General features: G+C 39.5%; 1 protein-coding gene across 1 annotated transcript in view; it reads right to left on the bottom strand.

The window, feature by feature from the left end:
- rnf24 (ring finger protein 24) overlaps nucleotides 1-23,600 on the bottom strand; it is a 31,877-nt gene that overhangs the window by 5,289 nt on the left and 2,988 nt on the right. The window contains exons 2-5 of the mRNA XM_063476183.1: nucleotides 12,374-12,523; nucleotides 7,494-7,536; nucleotides 6,889-6,930; nucleotides 1,640-1,719 (exon numbers count right to left, since the gene is read on the bottom strand). Of these exons, the coding sequence (XP_063332253.1) occupies nucleotides 1,640-1,719; nucleotides 6,889-6,930; nucleotides 7,494-7,536; nucleotides 12,374-12,516 (308 nt within the window). The 5' untranslated portion in view covers nucleotides 12,517-12,523. The remainder of the gene's footprint in view (nucleotides 1-1,639; nucleotides 1,720-6,888; nucleotides 6,931-7,493; nucleotides 7,537-12,373; nucleotides 12,524-23,600) is intronic.

The following is a 23,600-nucleotide window of genomic DNA, read 5'->3' as shown; positions in this document are numbered from 1 at the left end:
AGGTAACTAGCGAAACTAGCGAGCTAACTTCCTGCTAACTTCTAACTCCGTTAAATGTAATAAATTCTGTTTTCATGAATGCCTGGATGTTAAACTTCATAGTTACACCTGGTAAAGCAGCAATGCTGATCATTTTATTAAAGATGAAAGAATTTAGACAGTTTTTAACTCTCAGTGATGCTGCAGTGTTCGTTTGACTTTGGGACCTGAAGGGGACGGAGTTTAGGACCCAGATTACTCCCAGATTTACGAGCACCTTAGTCCGAGAAATACGGCAATAACGACGACCCTCTTGCATGTTCTACAGAAAAAATGTGCTTTGTTGTGTATCTGACGGACAAACACCAAACCAGTTCCACATCACTGAAGTTGCACCATTTTTACAAACCAATTCTTGTTCACCCGTTTCACTCAACAATCGGCCATGTGCGTGTGAAAACAAAGGCACTGCGCATGCGCGTTTTACCCATCTTCTATCGCGATATTTCATTTTCTTATCGTTGCCTAACACTGTACCGGTATTACCGTGAACGGTATAATATGGCCCAGCCCTACTCATAATAATAATTAAGTGGTCAAATGTAGATCACCAGAGGCTTTGCTTTCTGTCTCCCAGTGGCTGTGTTCAAGAGGAAAATATGAAACATATATCAGCTCATTAACTAGGAAAAAAAATGCAGGTATATATTTTTTTATATTTTAGATTAAGCTATAAATCTTCACATACATTTGCAAACCATCACGCATCTATTCCTAGAGCCGCTCAGACCCAAGTGTAGCCAAAATCCTCGTAAAGAGACAGCCGGGTGAGAGGAGATTTATTTCCAGCTCTCAGAGTGCAACACTTTAAGCCGTTAATAACCACAAACACACATCTACAACTGTGTGTACACATTCACAAATCTTGATACAGATTTTGATTACACGCAAGGATTAAGACAAACATATCTCTAAATTCGCAAATAATTCTTCACTTGCATGACTCACTAGCACTTCTCTTTATTTCTTATTATTTTATTTCTTTTTCATTAACCAAACATTCACTGGAACCCTATTTTTCTTGTATAATTGGCCTCTCTTGTCATCATTTGTAAAAAGATCTACCCAGCAATACCCTCCTCAATAAACCTTTTCCTCTGTACAGCGGCATGCCTTTTCTTACCTTGCACTAGAGCAGAGCAGTGTATATATAGAGGTGAGGGGTCACTACTCTTGCAGCAACTGCAGAGAAAAACTAGGCCAAGGGAGGCATTGTGCTGTTATAATGAACTCAGTTGAAGTAGGAGGTCATGGGGGGAGGTGTGGGACAAACAGGCTGAAGCAATCCAACATGTCATCTGCAGTTCCCAGTTCATAAACAATGGGCTTTAGTTTTATGTCCCAAAAACATGCAACTCTGAGGCATTTGTTATTGTTGGCTTCCACACAAACGCAACAAGCTTGACAATAATTGTTCACCCTAAGTCTCTGAAAGTGCAGAACATCTACCGATTTGTATTTACTATACCTAAAAAGCAGGAAAATCAATGGAAATACACCATCCAGATAAGGAAATCTATAATGACTTGTTTGTCCTTGACTGGATGTGTACAAACATGTGTGTGTGTGCATGTGCATGTCAATAAGACCGTGTACTTACTTCCTATGAAAGGCGTGTTTGCATGGACAAATCCCCAGCTCATCTTTCTGTTTGAACTCCTCCAAGCACACTGCACAAATCTGAAAGAGATCGGGGGAGTTAGGAGGTGCTTTCTGTATAAAGCCATGCATCATCTTTAGCTTTGTGTTAGTGAAAAGAACAAACACACAAATTAAAAAAAAAAAAAAACTTTTACCAACAACACCAAAAACTTAACAAAAACCCACCCCAAAAAACCCCTGAAAAAAAACAAAAACAAAAAAAAACCCCAAAACCGCAGTAAAAAGTCCAACTGACCAACTATGTCCTGTTGTATAACTCTGATGCAACTCTCATGGGGACTTGTTCCGTTCGCGGCCAAGAGGCCACACATTACAGTAGTTTTGGTTTTCCCCTTTTCAACAGGAAAAAAATCAACACTGTAATGCAGATGGTGAGAGATTATCAGTTCATTTCTGGAGTCGCAAGTTAGAAAAGCTGAGAGATCTTCAGATCTGGTTCGAATGAAACAAAGCATACTAAAGCCCACACTATGACTAAGATTCAAGACTTTAAACTCGATTATAAGACCATTTCTGGGCAGTTCAGCTCGAGTTCCCTGAAAAAAAGTCCTTGTCAGGGTCATTGAGAAATTCCTGATGAGCAGGATGTGGATGCCACTTTGGTTTAAACAAAAACACTTTCAACTAGCGTAACAGGTCACCTTATAGTTTTAGCTAACTGTTGTGGTTGTGCGGAATTCTTGGAAATTAGGAAGTGAAACATGTGGGGATGGAAAAAATAATATTCCACTGATCCATTCACCCCTCCACTGCCTGTAAATTCTATTTTGGTGGCTTTAGATGAGCATGATGATGAGCCCTTGACCTTTAACTGGGTTACGAATAGATCCTGGGTTTGTAATGTTGTCACAATCGATTGAAGTAATATTATGATAGCCTAACATGAGCAACACTGGCTCAATCATCCCCTTCCCCCTGACTTTGAGTAACTGCAGGCCTTTCATCAAAGAAACAATGCAGCCCTTTCATGTAGTCGCTGGAATTCGGCGCTCATCAAAATTCCCCTATGAGAGACCCAGCAGAGAACGTTATTTCTAAAACTCCTACAGCATGCATCCATCCATCTATACATTTTCTTCCACCAATCCGGTTCAAAGTTGCAGAGTTACTACAGCCTATCCCATCTGTCATAGGGTGGAAGGCAGGCTACAATCAGTTTTTCCCCATACAATACTGAGTTTAAATTAACTGGCAACTCAAGAAAGCATTGTTAAACCCAGATTTATCTTCATTACAACTGCTTGGGAAGGCTAGGAGAGTTTCCTAGCTGTCTTGGTAATGTGGCCAGACTAATTTAAAAAGAGCTGCCATTACTCCCCAACTGTTTTACACGGATTACGACTTTTCTGCACTTAGAGCAACAGGTTTTCTTCACTTCACCCGTCTCTTCTTTGCTTCATTTCATACATATGGAAGGGAAAAGACATAATTATATTATTCCAGAAATAGAAAACTAGACTCTGAAATCACATTAGCTTCTGTCTATTTTCTCTCTTTTTTGTGTTCGATCAATGTAGCTGACTGACACACACGCTCATATTAAAGTTGTGCAGAGGTGCAAGCGTTGAGCAATGCCTGTGCATGAACGTCGGTGACGCAGGTGTTATTATGATGGAGATTACTGACGTGAATCTGTGGTGGGCCAAATTATACAGTTCACAAACACCCAAGAACCACACGGCACGCTAAGCGCTATGTGAAGTGCTACTTATTTCAGGCATGCCAGCTACATTTGATCAAAACTACATCACCTGCGAATAAGTAATGTCCTTTCAGATGGATTTCTCTTCCAGTAAGAAGAGTGCTCTCTCAATTTAATGTTGCTTGAAACAAATTAAAATGAGACGTGTCCTGCAAGATTCATCGTTCCCAACTGTTTCTATAACTTGCAGCAAATCTTACTACCTATCCATGCCATCAATGGCCAGCTGGAATGATTTCACAGTGGAGGTAAAGTCTAGGGAAGTATTGTGAACTCTGAAATAGATAAACTGTTGGTCTACAAAGCCAATTTTCATACAGCCTTTACAGTAGAAGCTTTTAATGAGGGGCTCACTAGCTATTCAAACTCGGCGACATTTTCTCTCTCTAACTTCTATTTTACGAGGGTTGAATGGATGACTGTGGATGAAAAGAACAGTATGGGGGCCTTTAGCTTTCACTCCTGAGGAGTTTTGGACACAGAACACTTCTCTGTTAAGATGTCTGCTTTGCTTTCTTGATTGGTGAATAGATCAGTGTTCTTGTTTTTCTCAGTGCCTTTTTCTGTGGCGTCACCCTCACGGCTTAGATGTGACACCGTCGGCCAACTTTTGACAGAACCTATTTTTTCACTGTTAAGTGGATTAATCCTGCAAGCTTCCAAAAACTGTACAAAAAACCCCAAAAGACACAGACTTCATTTTATGGAAAAACTCTACCCTCTTGTTGATTTTATTGAAGCAAGAACAGTACATGAATGCCAAGCAACGCTCTGCACGTACAAATTTACCAGACAAAGAGCGTTCTTCATTCAACTCAGCCAAGCAACAGAAAGAGATCAAATTAACAGGTAGAGAAAAAGACCATCCGAGGATCAGCATAATGCTTAAAACGAGATTGTGAGAAAGAGCAGACGTGTGAAGGACTCCAATCTCCTCATCTCTAGTGATGAGAACATGTTGCCTAGCACGCTGGGACCACAAACTGTAATTACCACCCACAGTCTTACCACTTTCTACTGTGTAAAGAGGTACTAAGAGGAACATTAATACCAAGAGTTTCACAGTTTCCCCATCTGCAGACGTTTACTTTCATTTCAATCACTGCATGTACACTTTTTAAAATAAAAAAAAATAAAAAAGTTTAGAGGAAGCTGAAGTTTATATGATGCATAAACCTTTAGCCATCATAAAATAAAACATTTTTTAACAGGAAGACAAAACATGTAACATACAGTTAAAAAAGATTTTTTTAAAAAGCTCCACCAATGTAAAAGAAAAAAAAAAACACTCGCCAAAACCCATCAGTGACAAACAAAATGACGTTATAATGTATTAGATGTATTCTTTGAATTTAATGCAGCAAACATCTTTTTTTTTTTTAAAAAAGAAAAAGCAAAATAAAATCTTCACAAAGCAAAATTAACTCTTACAATGCCAAATATTTGATACATGAGTTTATGATACCTCCATATTATCAATCTAATTCTATTTTTTAAAGATACAATGTAAACAATAACTTGCACAAATTCCAAATAACACGAATTAATTAATTTTGTATTTGTCAGAAACTTCAATAAACACTCTAGTTTCAAATAATTTTACTTTTCTGGGCTTTACACGGTTAAAACAACTGAATGTTTACAGTAGGCAGTTGTTGCCATTTGCTGACTGTATTCTTGCATACATATTCCCAGGCTATTCATCCAGTTCAACATCAATAACTGTCAATATATGACCAACAACCTTATCAAACGGATAAAGCAAATTACACAGCACTAGATAAGATGAATGTAAGATAAAGATATGAAATCATTACCTCTGCCCTACATAGATAGGAAAATGCAACCACAGCAAATAGACACACAGTGTTATGTATTTCACTGCTGAAACATGACAGGCATTTTTCATGCAGGTCTCAAGGCGTTACTTTTATTTATTTTTTTTTATCAAAGTCATTCAGCACTGATGTGTTTGTGCAGCTTTTCCTATTTTATAAACGTCCCAAAAACAACACGATACACTTGGGAGTTGGGGGGAGGGTTTCCAAGCATCTGGTATATTTTTTAGATGTGTGCACTTGTTTATAACTACAAATACACACACACAAAAAAAGTCTGAGAAGACACAGAAGCATGAACTTCATGTGATGCTATTACGACAGCCACTCTTTACATAAAACCAACATAACATGTAAGACAGTTAATGTAGACTGGGATCAAAGCCATGCTAAAAACAGCACCAGCTTAGGATAGCTGTTCAAGTTACAGACTTATATAAACACTCAACGGGTTCCATATTACACTGCTATGCTATATATATATAAAAGACCAAATCCACGTAGCTTAGACTGTGCTCATTTCCACCGGGTAATCCTGTGAGCCTGGAACTGGGTCAGCCTTGTGTGCATATATATTATTGTCCTTAAACACAGCTTGGTTACTCTGTCACGCGCTTCATTCACACGACACTTTGTGATGCTTTCTCCCTCGATTCCTAATAACATAAATAAAACCCCAAAGCCTGATGGGACAGCAGGAAATTCCAGCATGGCTGATGAGAAAATATGGCCAGGCCTGTGCCAAAGCACACATGAAGACGCTATTTGTTGACATTTCATTTTCGCTGCTCTGTTAAAAGGCTGTCCGCAAGAAGCGATGCAGCTTTACTTCTGCGTTTGTAATTTTCCAACCAGACTGAGCTGACACCGAGCATTACGTAATAATAACAGGGAGGACGTTAATCCCTTAACTACACCTTTTCACATGACTATGAGTGAAGACACATGTTGAATGTTGGATGACAAACAGTGCGTATCAGTCATCACTGTTGTCAAACCAAATCTTAACAAACCCTGTTCAAACACGGTGAATGTCTGTTCGGGATGTTTGTTGCATAACATCTTTGCGGACGTCGCACTTGTTTTACATTGTGGGCCACAAAGGGATCACTTTGGTGTTAATCCCAGAGATATCTTAATATAAAAAAGAAATGCAATTCCAACAGCATGTGTCAGTTTCTCTACACGATAAAAAAATAAATGTTTGAAATTACAGATAAAGTTTTAGTTAAAAGACTAAAATCTATGCCCTCCTTCACTTGTTCCAAAGCCATCCAGTTGGCCAGATTGGAGTCTTTGCCAGGCCAATTCTAGCCCCTGGATCTTATGTTTGATACCTCTGCTCTAAACTTTTTTGTAACATTAAATTGTTGCTTCACAGGCCCAGCGCTTGGGACTTTGTTTTAAATTAAATGACGACCCAGGACATCGTGGGTTTCTATGCAAGTACAAAACTAAGAGGATGAGATTAAAAACCTGAATAAAAACACACAGTGGGGCTACAGCTAAGACGTTTGTGACTGACAGGTTCAAAATTGACAGAGAACAGTGTCTGCTGCTGATACTGCGTGACAAACTGTTGCAGTAGACGCAGCAAGCTCTGACAGTGATGCCTGATATTAGCCAATGAAACAGAAAAGCACTTACCTCATGCAAATTTAGCTCTTTGACTTTTTCCTTCTGAATGACCTAAAGGTGAAACAACAGAAGAAGAACCATTAGTCAGATTAACACTGTATGAGAATAATTATAACCAGTTCCTGAACAGAAACATCACAATATTAGACACTAAAATGTGTGATTAAGATAAAAGACAGAAAACAATCAGAGAGACACAACGCACAAAACATGTGTTTACACTCTGTGATGCCATGTTTGGATGCTTTTTGCCTGCTGGTAATACACAGTATTACATAATGTAAGTTTGTTAACGCCTTCCATCTCTCTTTCTTTCTTTACACGCTATTATCTGCTCACATCTTTCACATAACCGTGACTTTTCCAGCGCTTTACTCTTATCCAGAAGTGCTGGACGTGCACGCGTGCTTACAAAAAACACAAAACCTTTAAAATTCTTGCAGCTGCCTAAGGAGTCAGCAATGGGAATTTTAAATGCTGGCCAATGCACAGCTGATACAAACTAGACACTGCAATGATACTTCATTTCTGCGGTGCATTTAGCTACAGATGATTTCCTATCTCTGAAGTGTGTGTGTGTGTGTGTGTGTGTGTGTGTCTGTGCTTTTTCTTACTTGTTTGTAAGCATATAGCTCTTTGTGCGCCTGGTGCCGTAACCTGGGGAGAAGTAAAGACAAAACACCTTTTTGATTAATAATTGGCCTCCTTCACTTGACTCTATAACACAGAAACAATCCATATGTCCTGAAAAAAAAATTCCTAGAGTCAATCTACTCTAGTTTATCAGCAGGGGTGCTTTAATTAAAATGATAAACACTGTAATAACTTGGTGTACATAACTAGTTCAGAAATTATTTCGCTAAGAGACAGAGCAGTGCGCAACCATGAGATATGTTTGGGTTGTGCATTTTTCTCGTGAGTGCACGAGTCCTGCTTCTGGCAAGCTTCACCCCCTCACACAGAGTAAGTAAAATATTTCTAAAGCAACGTGTTTTTAAAGCTTTTTGACTAGCAATGCAGAAGCTGAGAGCAGGGAAGAGAGCCTGGAGAGATGGCGGTATGCAATGGAGAGGAGAAAGAGTAAAGGCAGCAGAAGCGAGACAGAATACACGTGTGTGAATGAGAGGGCAAGAGCAGGAAAGGAGACCATGCAAGGATGAAAGGTAGTGAAGGTCGATGAGTTTAAATACCTGGGGTCAACCATCCAAAGAAACAGACAATGAATAAGAGAGGTGAAGAAGAGAGCGCAGACACGGAGATGAGGGAAGGTTTACAAGCTGGTAGCGAGACCTACTATGATGTATGATTTGGAGACGGTGGCACGGACAAAAAGACAGGAGGCTAAGCTGAAGATGCTAAGTTTTTCACTGGGAATGACCAGCAGGGATTAGAAACGGGTACATCAGAGTTTGGACACAAAGTTGAAGCGGCAAAGCCGAGATGGTCTGTTGCAAAGGAGGGCTAATGGATATATTCATAAAAGGGTGTTGAAGATGGAGCTGCCAGGCAGGAGGAAAAGAGGAAGATCACGGAAGTTCACGGATGAGCAACAGAGGACATGCAGAGGGTTGATGGAGGCAGACGAGTCGCTGTGGCGACCCCTAAAGGGAGCAGCCGAAAGGAAAGAAAGAAGATGATGAAGGAGAACGCAGTAGTAAGCAAATTACATATTAACAGATACTCTTGGTTTCCTGTCAAAACAAACACTGAACCTAAGGTAAAATATCAACTCACATCACCAAAAACACAGTAGATCATACATTAAAAGCATTACTGCAGGTTCCTGAGGCACTCTATAAAAGCACAACAAGAGTACCGGTCGATGCAACCCGAGTTTAAGCTACAAAAAACATTCAGACAAAAGGAAGAACACTGGATAAGAGGTTCTAGGTACTGAGAGGGAGAATAGCATATGCAAAAACAAACAAACAAACAAATAAATAAATAAATAAAATTAAAAATTAGGGAAGGAAAAAAAGAGCAAAAGAGATAGGAAAAATTCATAGGTTTGTAAGATTTACCTCCATTACAAGTAACCTTAACCTCTCGCAGCAGAGTGAGAGGGATCTGTAAAACAAGCAGCACAGTCTAGGAGAGAAACTGACATTTTGAAAGAGGTCAGCAGGTAAAGGTGCAGAGACTCCCAGGGGTAGGGGACAAGATCATGGGAGGGTGGGTCATAGGCGACTGATGGGGGGGGTGGGGGTTGCTCATTAGCCCACAAGTACAATGTAAAAGTGGGCAAAAGTGGGAGAATACTTAATATGAAAACCAGGTGTCAAATAGGATAGAATTACGCTGCAGTCAGTGCCACCTACATAAAAACATGTGTCATCTGCCCTGTGGTATCATGAGCGCGTAATGAATATTATAAACTGCAGTGATGACTAACGATTCAAATATACTTGCCGAATTTGTTCAGAGCGACTACTAGTGCTCCTTTTCCACGTTACAGAAACACCCAATACTTAAGACTCTTTGAATGTTTGTGCAAACTGAACTGCATATTTCGCACCTGTGTGTGTATGGATTAGAGACTCGCTGAGAGATGTGGTTGAGTTTTTCTGTGAGAGTCTGCCTTCTGTCAAAATGTATCTGCGAGTATATGTCTGCTGGAATCTTGCGAGTCAACTCTAACGTGTTACTTCATCTCTCCTTTCTCGCCCCTGCCGGTGATGCTTTACTGCACAGAAACCTTAAGATTCCCCCTTCATGGTGGTGTGAGCCGTGTCCACAGAGCTCCACAAAGTATTTCCCAAATATGGAGCAATCGTGTCATTTTTTTTAAAAAAATTATCGGACACCATGAGAAAATTTAGACATATACTCATAACTGATTTCACCCTTTGGGAGACTGCATCTTTAGAAGTCTTTTTATGGAGCCAAAATTGCTCATTTGCATTTAGAGAGTAAACCTGGCAATCTCAGCTTTTAGTACTGAATCATGGTACTGCATCAAAGTCATTAAGTGTCTCTTTACAGTTAGATGAGGAATTGTAAGGACACAAGAGGAGTTAATCTACTTACCATTTGCCCTGCAAGACAGGACATGACAAGACGGCGAGGGGAGAAATTTTTGGGCAACTGCTGCTTCTCACTGTTTTAGATAAAAAACGCTGGGCATTATTTGTGTTCAGTCTGCTGCTGCTAGGATAAAACCCCTGTTGCAACAGCAGCCGGGACAATTTGATTAGACCAGTCGGCTTACAAAAGGAGGTAGAAAGGGAATGAAATCATGTCCACACTAATACATTTTCATTTTAAAAAGCAAAACTTTCTGGATGTTTATGGCTAGTGTCCACATGGCCCTGACTCCTACAGCAAAGTTCTGAAAATGCTGCTGGACACATCTTAGCTTGTGCTTTTTATTATTCAAACTAGGAGCGCCGCAGATCAAACACAGTTTAATGTCAAGTCCAGCTAATTAGGATTTTTTAGCTAACGGCTCTGCTAGGTCATTCCTAGAATAGCTCAGTGTGTAAAGGTTGGGGATGTTTTAAACTCCCCAAAAGAAACATCCTGTTTTGTTCTTCTGTTAAATGAACATTAAGCTGTCTCTTCACATTACAGACAAGCGGGACTTACACCTTTTGCTGCCATGCTCCAACATTACTGCTATCTTTCTACTAACTAGCTACAGCTGCTAACTCAACGATAACTTAACGGAAAAGAAATGTGGCTGTGCGGTAACATTTAACTGTGTGCACTGGCCTGGTTAATATATACGTTAACAGTTGGATACTTGTCAGTGTCTCAGCTGCTTTGCCAAGTCTGTTGCGTTGCTGTGGCTGCGTGTCCGTGAAGATCGCACCATTAGGATGATTGCAAACGAGTATCTAAATTCTGGTACTAAATGCTATATTAAGAATTGGCCTCATCTGGACAGCCAGACACACATTTGGAAGCAGTTAGTATTTGCTGTCCTCTAATTAGGCATTCCCCTACCTCATGACCTTCTCTAGAGAACAAAAAGACATCAGCCCTGACTAACTGGACATTTCAACATGGATTGTGAATCACAACACGTTCACGCCACTTCTGTCGACATGAACAGTTATGCGCTGTACGCTTTTAACCATTTCAGTAAGTACAGAGATCGTTTTCGTAACAACGCTGAAACACTCATCTGTTTAGGGATGGTTTTTGTCAAAAGCAGCGTATTAAAATGAAAACATATTAGTGGAGATGTAGCTGGTAAGTAGCAATCTCTGCTTTTTCCTTTAAGGGAAATAATTACACTAAAGATGCTGTGCTTACAAAGGGGCTTAAAAAAAGATTAGTTACAAGCAACATGTTTAAACACCAGTGGAAGTTTAATGCATACCAAAAGGTTGAGGTTAGGTTAAGTGGCAATAAAGCAGCAAATAAATAAATGAATAAAAAAAAGTTATTACTAGTTTCTTTGACATGTAGTGCCATGATCATCACAATGTATCAAAAGCCACTTTGGATATCAGCCATTTTTAAATATTTTTTAAGATATCAAATTGTTATATATGTATATCAGAGAAACTTTCTCCAAACTGTGCTGTTGAAACTTTTTCCCCACTTGTGAGAAAACTATTAGCAAATGTTTATTAACACACATTTCTCAAAAAAAGGAAGAAAACAAGAGCTTTTTTCTTTCCCCACAAAATCTCAGCCTAAAGCGGCAGTGACAAGTGCCATACAGTATGTTGTCAAAGGCTACAAGGTCATGTCATGTAACCAGCTCGCACGTATGCACAAGCATTTCCATGTTTCTGAATTACTAGTTATAAAGAACTCATTAGCATTAAGCCATTTTCAGTACTCAACATCTCCTCACATTATGCAAAAATATGGACAGAGCTAAAGTGAAACAGTACAAGGGCAATTCTGAATGAATGTGAGGCAAACAGACCTAGAGAAAGAGCTATCGTGCCGTTGCATAATGACAGTTTTCAAGTGTCAGATTAGCACTGGCGCTGATGGTTTGGTGGTCAAGTGGTACGCTGTGTTCAAAACCACCATCGTCTTCGAAAACGTGCTTCACACAACCTCTTCTGGACAGAGCTGTGTGAATTACAATTGTGCGCGCAAATTCCAAAACTGCTGGGGCTGATTTACAGGAATGGGAGAGCAATGATTGGAAGTTGCTTCCTAATTTGCACATGTAAATGAATTTGTAAGTTAGGCAAATCTGGGAGGCTTCTCAGGTTGACTGATTTACCAATACCAACACAAAAATCAATAAATTAATGTAATAGATAAAAAAAAATAATGAATTAAAAAACACAAAAATGTGTCTCTTTAAAATGTTTAATAAATATTTGTGTCTTCCATCGTAGCTTTTCAGAGACCACATGCGGTACTAGCACCAGATTAATCTGATGCACACACTAATGTTGCCTGTATGACACTTTATGCCACAAACCTGCATGGCAAAGCAGCCATTTCTCACACACACACACACACACATTATAAAAATTCCAATCCTCCGCTGATCCCAAGCTAAAGTCTGCGTGACTCTTACCTTATTAAGTAGCAGCAGAAGAGGAGGCTGAGGATGAAGACAAAGATGGCTGTCCCAAACACCACAATGTAGATGTTAAGGGGAAGGTTCTGGAACCCTATATTTGGCATCCTGAAACTGTAGTGTGGGAAATCGGAGCTCATGGATAGCCTGGATGGAAAGACACAAATGGACATAAGTACTTCCAGACACCAACACACTCCACAGAAAGAAAAACCCTTTGTACCAATAACAAAACTAAATGACTCTAAGGAGCTGGAGCTGAGGGCAGGTCTTTCACTCCCAACTGCAACCTTCAAAGTTTGATACCAAAAACAACAACATCTCTTTTTGCATTAACATTTAAGTGCTCACACAGTTTTTATTCTGCATCCTGTTCAGAAGACAGGTTAAACTTTCATAGCATTTGGGCGACTCACTGTGGGTATTGTGCATGTTTGTGCTTCTCATATGACATAACAATAAACCTGACACAACTTAAATTGAGCAGAAAGGTAATGAGATAAGTAAGCAATAGTGGCCACAGTATCCTGCTTTCACATTATTATACTGATGCCGTTTACTTTCCATCATTTTAGAAGTGCTGCTTAACTGTAATACCATATAACTACAAGTGTTACAATTAGTTAACCTTGATGAAGTGATATAAAATACAATGTAATGATAAAAATAGTGACACGGGTTAACTGTGACTTGTTGTCCAAAGACAAAAACCCTCCTGCATGAAGGTAAACTTAAACCTCAGAATCTGCAATGAAAACAAACTGCAGGGCAATGACACGAGTAATAAAGGGCAACTCAGAAAGCATACTGTGACATTATAGCATTTACGACCTCTTGCTATCAAACCACTAAAGCTTTGTTTCTACCAAAACAAGGCAAGAGAACTGAGAAAATTGCTTATTTATGCATTTATATAATTTAAAAAGAGTGTAAACACATGTGTAGGCAACTTTTGTTTAATATTTTCTTCCATGTTTGTACTTCTGATAAACTTAATCCATCAAATCCAAAGAAGACTAACAAGGATAAACTGGCCAAGTGCTCTTACTCAACTTATGAAAAAGGACAAGACTAGGCATGTCTGAGCCTACACACAGAAGATGAGGAGGGGGGACAGGAATAACTTTTGCTCCTTTTGGACCCGTGTCTTGTGCTCCTCCCTCTTCCCTAAAGGCTTCATTCCTGTACACTTCCCGAGTGGAAAGTTTTGGAGGTTTTACTGAGGCCATTAACAATCCCCTGCTCACTGTATAATTGTCCACCCCCCTCCCCCCCAAAAAATGCTTTCTATTACATAACAGAGTCACCTCCATATGGTGAGCACTTTCTTAGCTTTATTTCCAGGCGCTTCTACATGACACTATTGCAGCTGGTATTAGCAATCACGATAGTTGTCTCGCTCCAGAGCTGCAAGTCATCCATACATAAACGTGGTTGGCACAGCGTCTCTTTCTAGCTTTACACAAGAGCAATGCAAGGCACATGGTTTATGAAACAGGAGAAGTAAAGGACCTGATGTTCTCCTTCTAATAAATGTTTCAGTGGCTCAGCATGACTTTGAAACTGTCAGCTTAGAAACAGACTGTAAAAGCTACGAGGACCGAGATTTATCCCATAAATATAAAGAGTTCTGAGTGAACTGAGCACATGGAGTCACCAGTTTAAAGGGGGATGTAAAGGGAAAAATGTCCCAAATATTAGGCACAACAGCCAGGTCAAGCTTGAGTAGTATCTCAGTGGAAACTGAGCCCAAATTGTATGTGTGAGTATCACATCCCAGAGGATGGAATCCGGCGTTTAAGATAAGCATAGCTTAGATAAGGAATGAAGCTAGCGTGCTGTCTTCAGAAGAGAGGCTATTGAACTCAAAAGCTAACGGTTGCCACGAGTTGTTTTGTTTGTTTTTTCCTCCAAAGACACTTTGAAAAGACAATTGCTGACTCAGAATAGAAATGAAATTCTTGTGACTTTAACAACAGTTTCTTTTACATCCTCTGCTGGCCTGCAAAACATTGTGGTGCATGTAGAGATCAGAGTATTACACGAACATCAGGGAAAGTCTATTATATTCATTTTCAAATATCCTAAACTCATAGGGCCCCCGGTGACCCTATGAGTTTAATCATTCATGAACGAGCAGCAAAAAAGACATTTTAGTTTATAATTTTGCCAGCTAACTGAAGCTTGGTAGCCTCACATGTGCCAAACTCAAGCCCCGAGCTCAACTGTCTTCTTCACAAACACAGTCCAGGCAACCATGCTCTTGTTATCCGATAACAAACATGCCTCTGTGCTGCGTACCTTTGACACAATGTGAGAAACACCTCCAGAAACACCTCCAAAACTTGAAAACAAAACACACACTTTCATTTACAATATTAGTTACAATCTTGCGTCAGTTCACACAGTTAGAATAATTTCTTTGAGTAGTTCAAGCTACCAAGTTACACAACTACATGTTAATGAAATTATCTCCAGACTGCATCACTTATTTTTGTTAAATATAGAATAAAGAAACTCACATAAACATACCCTATTGGTGCTTTCATGCTGAAGAGCAGAAAAGTGTGCATCTATCTGTAACACAGGCCTTTAAAAAGTGCCATGCTGTGTCCTTGAGAGCCTTTTCACTGAGTGCATCTGTTGACTTGTTCGGATCATATCTGCGCCCTGTTCATAAAGGCTCCCTGCCAAACTCGAGCCCCTCTCTGCTCTCTGACTCTTTTTGGCTTCTCTGTGTTAACAAGAGCTGAGCCGAAACTGAAGTTTTGGGGCCAATTCCGACTTACAAACTGTAGAGATGGAAGGTTGGAGACACGGCTCAACTCGAAACCGCATTGTGACGCATGCTCTGTTATTTGTGAGACTCTTGTAAACAATGGAGCCAAAGTGGACAAACTACTAGAACTACTGTAAGACACAGTTCCTTTATCTGCATTCACGTTCAAAGGAAAAAATAGCTTCTGTCTGACATATCAGGCCAATATTGGTCAACAATGTCCAACCAACACAGCCGCAGCATCATACCCGAGCTTATCTAACCACAGAAACATGCTGTGCAAACACCTCTGGAGAAATCTGAGCGCGACACACTGACAAATCTGTTCCTCATAGTAGATAATTAGGACAGAGGTCTTCAGCACAATCTGGAAAAACAGACGCTGGAAAATTGGAATAAAACTAAAACCGTACAGTTTGGAAAACTAGTATTTAGTCGTATTATATATTTTTATATTTCTAGTATTATTTTTTATTATTAAGTTTTTAAATGTCATTCATAAAGAGTGGCATTTTGTCAATGGGGAACAGTTTAAATAAAATAATGAGGCTAAAAACAATTCTTTCCACAGTTCTTAAATATCAAAGTAAACAAAAGCACATAAACTGACATGTGACCCAAGTGCTGAACTTTAACTCTGTTTCTCTGAAATCCAGCACAGATATGACTCTACCTTTATGGTTTTATTGCTTGCTATATGAGAGACATGTAGGTCAGGGATCTGGTTACTGGGATGTGTCATTTAGGTATGCTGGTCACGGCTAATACGATCAGACTGAAAGATAGGTTTAAGAAGTTTTTTGCCCTAAACCATGAGGCTGTGTCTTTCACTCTGTGCAGCATCCCTCCAGTATCAAGATTCGCTGACTGACAGGGTCGTGGGTACATCAAGATCTTGAAATCTAACCCCTTTGCAGTCAACAACTTACATACCTCCAATTTTTTTTGTGTGTGTGTGTGTGTGTGTGTGTGTGCGCGCGCGCGTGGGGGGAGAGGTATCACGTTGTCAAACACAGGAGAGTATTAGAAAAGGAGCCAGTGTGAACTGGGCGATATAAATCATTCTTTTTGTATTAAATGTATCTGCTCTCCTCATTCCTCCCTTTCTTTCACCATCTGCCTGTCTCCCTCAGACATTTTTACACGGCCTCACCCTATTATGTAACCAGAAACAAGGCTATGCACACTGCAGATGCATTGGAAATGAGGATGAGTGGGAAAATCTTCGCATTCCTTGTGCATGGCTCTGTGAGACATGATTGAAGAAAAACAAGGCGAAAGTAATTATTCTATTTTCATCAAGAGTAAAATAGAAACGAGTACGTGCAAAGTACAAATGAGGAAAACATGACTCGTGGATTGTAAAGCTTCAAAGTCTCAGTTGATCTCATTGCAAAACAGAAAATGAAACATGTTCACCTAGAGTACCTTTTGTCTGACCTCTGATATTTTATTGTCCAGATTCATGTGCGATGGGACTAGAAAGAGTTACTCCACATTGAGCTCCTATATGTGGGTTTCCTAATGATAACAGCATATTCTTGCACAGAGTTTATTTCAAGAAGTTGCATGATCCACACGACCAACCACAATTCTTCAGTTTAATGTCACATCTTAGGGATGAATACACACAGGAAGAGGTATGACGAGCAAATTAGTTCCTCATAAAATGTTCACAACTGAACACTGAAATGTCCAGTACTTTGTGTTAATGCTGAACACACGTAAGCTTGTGACGTGTGTCACAAGCAGCAGAATCATGCGTCGCTATTGTTAAGGGGTTACATACTAGACTATTTTAGCGTAACTGACTGCACAATGCCCAAAGTACAGTGCCACAGCACAATGACTAAGGGACACAAAGGATACATTTTGCCTGCCGTATCATGGGATTAAAAAAAAAAAAAAACAACAACATTATCAGGGTGTATCTGCAGAATCTGTTGTTTTTGTGTCAGCAGGATGTACTTAAACACAATACACAGGGCACATAACATCACGAAGGTCAGCAGCAGACTGTAAAAACAACAACCATGTAATACATGACAAGAGAAACAATTACACACAAATTATACTTGTGCGTCAGATATACGTCGTAACTTACGCCATAAGTGGAACCCCACCTAACCCTACGCCGCAACCTTCTAAGTAACCTGGTGTGCACCTCCCAATAAATGTAACTACAATTGAGTCCATGTTTTTTTTTTGTTTTTTTGTTTTTTACATTGTGTTTATAGCTATGAAGATATTTGGTTATACAAACATAGTAAAATTATAAAGCGAGCACTGATAAAGCCAGTCAGCACGTGCAGAACATTTCCCTAACCAGAGAAAACTGAAAAACTTAACTCAGATTTTTTCCACAGTTTTACAAAATGAAGATAAACACGTGCTGCCTAACTTACTGGGAAGTCTGCAATCAATTTTCTACAAAAGAAAGTCATCATAAGGACACACATGAAAAAACAAATCAATGAAACTTCAGATATTTGTGTACATTCGCAGTCTGTTTGTTTTGTTCCTACCTACAACTGAGCCTGATTCTGATTTGATCATAAAATTTCAACTCCGTTTAATTTGAAGCAACAGCTCTCCTTAGACTCGAGACAAAAACAAGCCGGAAAAAATAATGGGAGAGCCGTTGCTTCCCATTTGTCGGAACACTGTGCTTCTCCTGAGGATAACATCAACTTCCTAACTAAGAGAGGAGCAAAGACAATGTCTCAGACTGCACTTTTTCATCTCTGCTGGCAGGCAGTTTCAACTTTTAAACTATTTCATAACTTTTTTATGATTTTTTTTTTTAACTGACTGCAGCCCATGAAGGAACTTTTCCAGTAAGCCAGTGACTCATGATTTATCTGTGCAACAGACTGAAAGCAAAACAATGTTATGCAGTTGTTTCACACTGTAAAACATTCACATCTACTTGAGTCTGATAGGTCAGCCTGATAGAAAAATCTACACGTACGTTAAACCCACTAAAACAAACCAGACGACAATGTAGCCAGTACAGAATAAAAGTTAAAGTCCTTATAAGAACGTTAAAAATGGTCACCCTTGGACACAGACCTAATGTTTTCAATGAACAACCCAGGATAGGAACCTTCCCTTTCCATTCGCTCATCACCACACCTCCTGATGAGCATTGTGTAACTTATTAATGATATAACTCACTGTTTGTAAACCTTAAACATAAAGAACACACCCTGCCTCCACCACAATCCTGCCTTGAACTTCTGATCGATAGAAGCTGAACCTTTTTGAACGAGTACCACATGATCCCTCTATGTTTCTAATTTCTTTTGTCTAGCAGCTGGTGAGTTTTACTGCCACTGGGTTCCAAAGAGGAAAAAGTAGTTAAAAGCTTAACAAAAGAAAAAAACATTACCTATATAAATAAACACCAAACTGCTTTTTAAACAACGCCTAAACTTTTAAATGTGTTGTACAGTTTCTTGCTATCAGTCCTCAGCATTATAATACACAAGACGCTGTATGAAGAGAAGTGGAAATTTCCACTAGCAGCCTTGAACGGCCATGAGATTTGCACATCTGAAACTTAATATGCCAAAGGGCAGTAACAAATACCAGGGCCTCACAGGCAGAGTAAGGGGCTCTTTAAAATGTGCTGGCAGCGAAAAGTGAAATGTCTGCACTCACATGACACTTTACTTACATATCATATTTTCAGCAGTTTAATGTTCAGATAACTGAATCTAAACACAGCTGATCCTTATGCCTTAAGACAAGGGTATGATACAAGTCTCAGTGTGAGAGAAGAAAGCTTTAAAAAGCACATTTTTAAACAGTAATTCAATGAAAAAGATGGATTATGTTTTGTATGCAGCAGATAAAGACATGGTTGTGCATCTCACTATTTACTTTTGGCTAGCAGTGCCCACAAACGCTTGCTTTTCCAAAGTTGGACCAGGTTCTACAATAAGTAGGTCACTGTAGCTGTAAATCTAGTTATGGAGACGTGGGAGACATAGGGTTGTCAACGGGGGTGAGCTCATAGCAGCTGATGACACCTAACAGAACTACATGCGCACTTATACATTCAGAAACATGCATGAAATCCACACATATAACAAGCAGTCTTCGTCATCATTAAGTTTCCCTAGAAAGTGTTAACTGTAAGGCTCCTTTTCTAGTGCCGGAAATGTTGAGCATCCTTTGTCACTAGCAAAGATGCCGCCCCTCATTTGCTGATTGGCTGTTCGATACGGTGTTAGCCTTACTTTTTAATCTACCTGTGCATATTTACCGACTCAACACAGGGGAATCAGTGAGGAGGGCGTTTTTACAATAGGTAACCAGTCATTTGTAGACTCCTCAAAATAAATCACTCTTTATTAATTTTATCTCCCTGCAACAGAGACAGAAAGCCAGGAACAGTTTTATAAAAGGAAGTCATTAAAGCGACACTGGGGACTGGTGTGATTACTTAATAATAGATGAAACATGAATGCAGTAGTACAGGATTTTGAGGATTTTCTGGCATGTCCCAGTTCAAAAGCCAAAAAGTTTACAAACCACAACTTTTAACCATCATTAACCAAAAAGAAAAAAAGTCTCCAGCATCAACAACCTCTTGTTTATTTTCATCAATCGTATTCAACTTTCATATTCATATTTTTTCCCTGCTTGTCTGTACTCTACCTGCCTTGCCTCCACACCACAGCTTTAGAACCACTGGTGTAGTATATGGAAGGGCTGTATTTGCAGTAGGCTAATTAGAGTTTTATGATATCAGTACAGCCTGTTCCCATCCCGCCGCCATTAATTACTGCATATTTGTCAAAGCTAGTGGCTCAGTCAGGTACAAGGTGGCCTTGGAAATTTTTGCTCCTGACACACTGGGTCAAAGCATCAGTGAATCAGAGTGGTCACTCCTACCTCATCGTTTGTCACATTTTAAACTGAACCAAGCGGCTGTCAGTGCTGAAATATAAACAGCAAAAGTAAAAGGCCTTGACAATTTGTTACAAGAAAACCTAATTTAACCATAACTTCAAGCCACAAGTGAGACAAAGGCTCATAGTAGAGGTGTCATGAGCGGGGAAATAACCTACAGAGACCAAAACCACTTGTGTACCAGGCTGTACATGGGCGTCTGTAGTCTATAGGGATTGACTCCCTTTTGGCGCCAGCAACAAATGGCCATTTGGAGCTTGGCATGTTTTGGCACTTGTGCTTTGGCTTAATGTTCAAACCCCAAAGGCTCACTTGTTTACAAGTTTCTTTGAGCGTTCTTTCGCTTTCACTAGTCTACCACACTGTAATTCACTCCTGTACCTTTGCCATTAGAGTTTACCTTTATGGTTTTTCCCTTATGGTGTTTTGCATGCGGTGATAAGTTGTTATTTTTCGCTTGGTTTAGTCTCGATAGTGTTGCTTCTAAATGAGAAAATCTGCTGCCTACTTCATGCTAACTTTTAGAGTATGTTTTTTGAGGCTATATTCAAGCCATACTTGAACATTTGATTGATTTCTCTTCCTTTTTAACCATTTTTGTCTGTCTCCGTCTCCATGAGCTCGTCATCGTTCCTCAGTGGACTTTCACAGTAACACAAGACGACACAAATACGAGAAAACTGACACACACAGCTGCCTCATAGCACTCTTGCCCCTGTGCTTCTCTGCAGTTTCTTTTTTCACCCTCCTTCCAGCACTCCATGTCACCTCATTAACCAGTTTCCATTTGACTGTCAAAATTTTACTTTCTTTTCTGCTCTTCATTTTATTTGCCTTCTAAAAAGCAGCACGATCGCTGAACAAGCTCGTGTTTAAATTTTAGCAAGCGGCGTCCTTTCACAACTACCTACTTTAGGGAAATGGGACCCTTGGATCTGCAAAGTGCAGGGTCACAGTTAGTATAAATAACCTGTAGTCATGTGAGGGTGAGTAAGTCAAGTAGAAACATGAAAACAAGCTGAAGTCATATCAATTCTTAGCGTTATCTGCTATTGACCCACAGGGAATCAACAACTAGCCTATATAGGTCAAGTGCAACTTTTGTAAAGAAAACAAGCTGTAAAACTAGTCAGTGAACCCATAGTTAGTATCAGTGAGACCATACTTAAGTGAATTTAGTACTTAGAGTTGAGGCCAAGAGCCACAAGTGAATGATCAGTGGGTGAAATCTAAGCATTAGATGATTTTCAAAGGGGATCATAAGTATCTCTCTTCACCATATACTCACTAACAGAAACCCTATATTTTGGCTTATTTACTTGAGAAGAATAATTAAATTGGTTATCATTTGTGAAGGCTTATTGTGATACAGATACATGTGAGCACAGGAGCGTACACAAGGATTTGTGGATCAATTACATCTCAAGCGCTGCAGCCATCAAGCTTGTATTTCCAGACCGGAGAATATTTGGAACATGTTGGACAGGCTTTAAGCATACACCATGAATTTGTTATGTCACTTGTCTATTTAACCTTTCCCTTAAGGGATTAGAGCACCTGTGGGAGGGGAGGGGCTTCCCAGCTTAATATGATAATGCTCATTTCCTGTGAAACAGGACAATTACACAAGAAGTATTAACACACATGCAGTAATAAATTACAGTCCCCATGCAGTTATTAACAAGGTACTGTAAGGAAGCATTTATCAAGTTGACTGGAGTATAACTAATTGCTTTAATCAATTCAATTCAATTTTATTTGTATAGCACCATATCACCACAACAGTTGCTTCAAAGTGCTTTGTATTTTGAGGTAAAGACTCTACAAAAATACAAAGAAAACCCCAACAATCATATGACTCCCTACAAGCAAGCGCTTTGGTGAAAGTGGGATGGAAAAACTCCCCTTTAACAGGAAGAAACCTCCAGCAAAACCAGGCTCAGGAAGAGGCGCCATCTGCCGCTACCGGTCCAGGATGAGCGGATGAAGAAAGGACAAAGGCATGGAAGAAAGGCAGAGATTAATAATATCAAATAATTAAATGCAGATGTGTGTAGACACATAGTAAGGTGACTGAAGAAGAAGTACTAAAGGCATCATAGGAATCCTCCAGCAGCCTAGACCTATTGCAATGTAACTAAGGGATCACAGGAGGATGTTTTTGTATCTGTGACACAGCTTTGCCTAGTTCTTTCTGAGTATCTAACGAGTCTTCAAAGACGGCATTAAAAAAGCAGAACGGCCATTATTGATTCTCTGTCAGACAGTGAAGTAAGAGGAAGCCCACCCCCTTACTGTTACAGAAATCCAGTGTTGCATTACCAGGTGCCCTTGAGGAAAAAAAAAAAACAGCCCACTTTTTTAAGTAAATGGGCATGGACCTCACTCCTTCCCTCATGGAAAATTTCTGTGTAATCGGTTGAACCATCAATTCATAGGTAGATGACTTCTTTCCTTCTTTCTTTTTTTTTAATGCTGTCTTACTTCACTTTGCTTCTTTCTGCTACCTAATGATATGAACATGAAGTTGTGTTATGTCAAATAATTTGAGAAGTACAAACTAACAGCTGTGAAAACAGATCCCTGGTGCTTTCCTGAAAGTGAAAATTTTAAAACAGATAAAAGAACACACTGTAAGTGTGCATACACGAACCTACAATTTTTCCTCCAACTAACACACTTTTTTTATAGACTCACAAGCTATTACCATCATGGACTGTTCGCTGCCTGCTCTCACTGAATTTTCACTTACATTATTTGGTAGTAAATTTTTGTTACAATATTTATTTTTTTTGATGCCTGAAACTGCACAGAATCAAACATGCTACTTCAAATACTTGAAGGCTGTTAAAATAAGCTTTATTAGATGGACTTCACATTTATGAGCAGGTTAGTGTTAATGTACAACCAGTCCACTTGAAGACTGAGTGATTGCTAATGCTACTATCTTTATCAATACGCTAGATATAGACATTATACATACATAACCCATTTATTACATTGTACAAATTAAATACCCTTCCTTGCCTTACTTGTAGAGGAAAGAAAAATTTGGGGGGAACTACAAAGCCATTTTTACTCAGTTTTGTACGTATCATTCAGTCACATGCACCAACCTGTCATTAGTACTGGTGGATAACGCCTAAACTTTTGGAACAAGCCATTTAATTACTTCATAGCCCGAAGTCACAAAGCAACAGTTCATACAACGTGCACAAGGACTCTATTCTTAGACCCCTGAAAGTCAGGGAACAGTTGAAATATAAGCTGTTCAATGCTATGACTGCATGTTTTCTTTTCCTAGAATGAGTGGGTGATTACAGCGTTGAATGTGTGATTACGCTTTGCATTGTCTCCAATTGTCTACTTCACAGCTGAGACCACAGCTGGAAGTCAGGTTTGCAAGAGTCAGTGCAATACTGCAACATTGCATCTAGAGTTCACAAACGAGTTCAGCACAAAGACAGCATAACACTTTTTTTTTGGCCACAATCATCTATGAGATGTTGAACTATTTACGTAACC

Source organism: Pelmatolapia mariae, linkage group LG6 (genome assembly GCF_036321145.2).
Source record: "Pelmatolapia mariae isolate MD_Pm_ZW linkage group LG6, Pm_UMD_F_2, whole genome shotgun sequence".
Taxonomy (NCBI): Eukaryota; Metazoa; Chordata; class Actinopteri; order Cichliformes; family Cichlidae; genus Pelmatolapia; species Pelmatolapia mariae.
The sequence above is the reverse complement of the archived record's forward strand: the minus strand, read 5'-3'. Positions and strand labels throughout refer to the sequence as shown.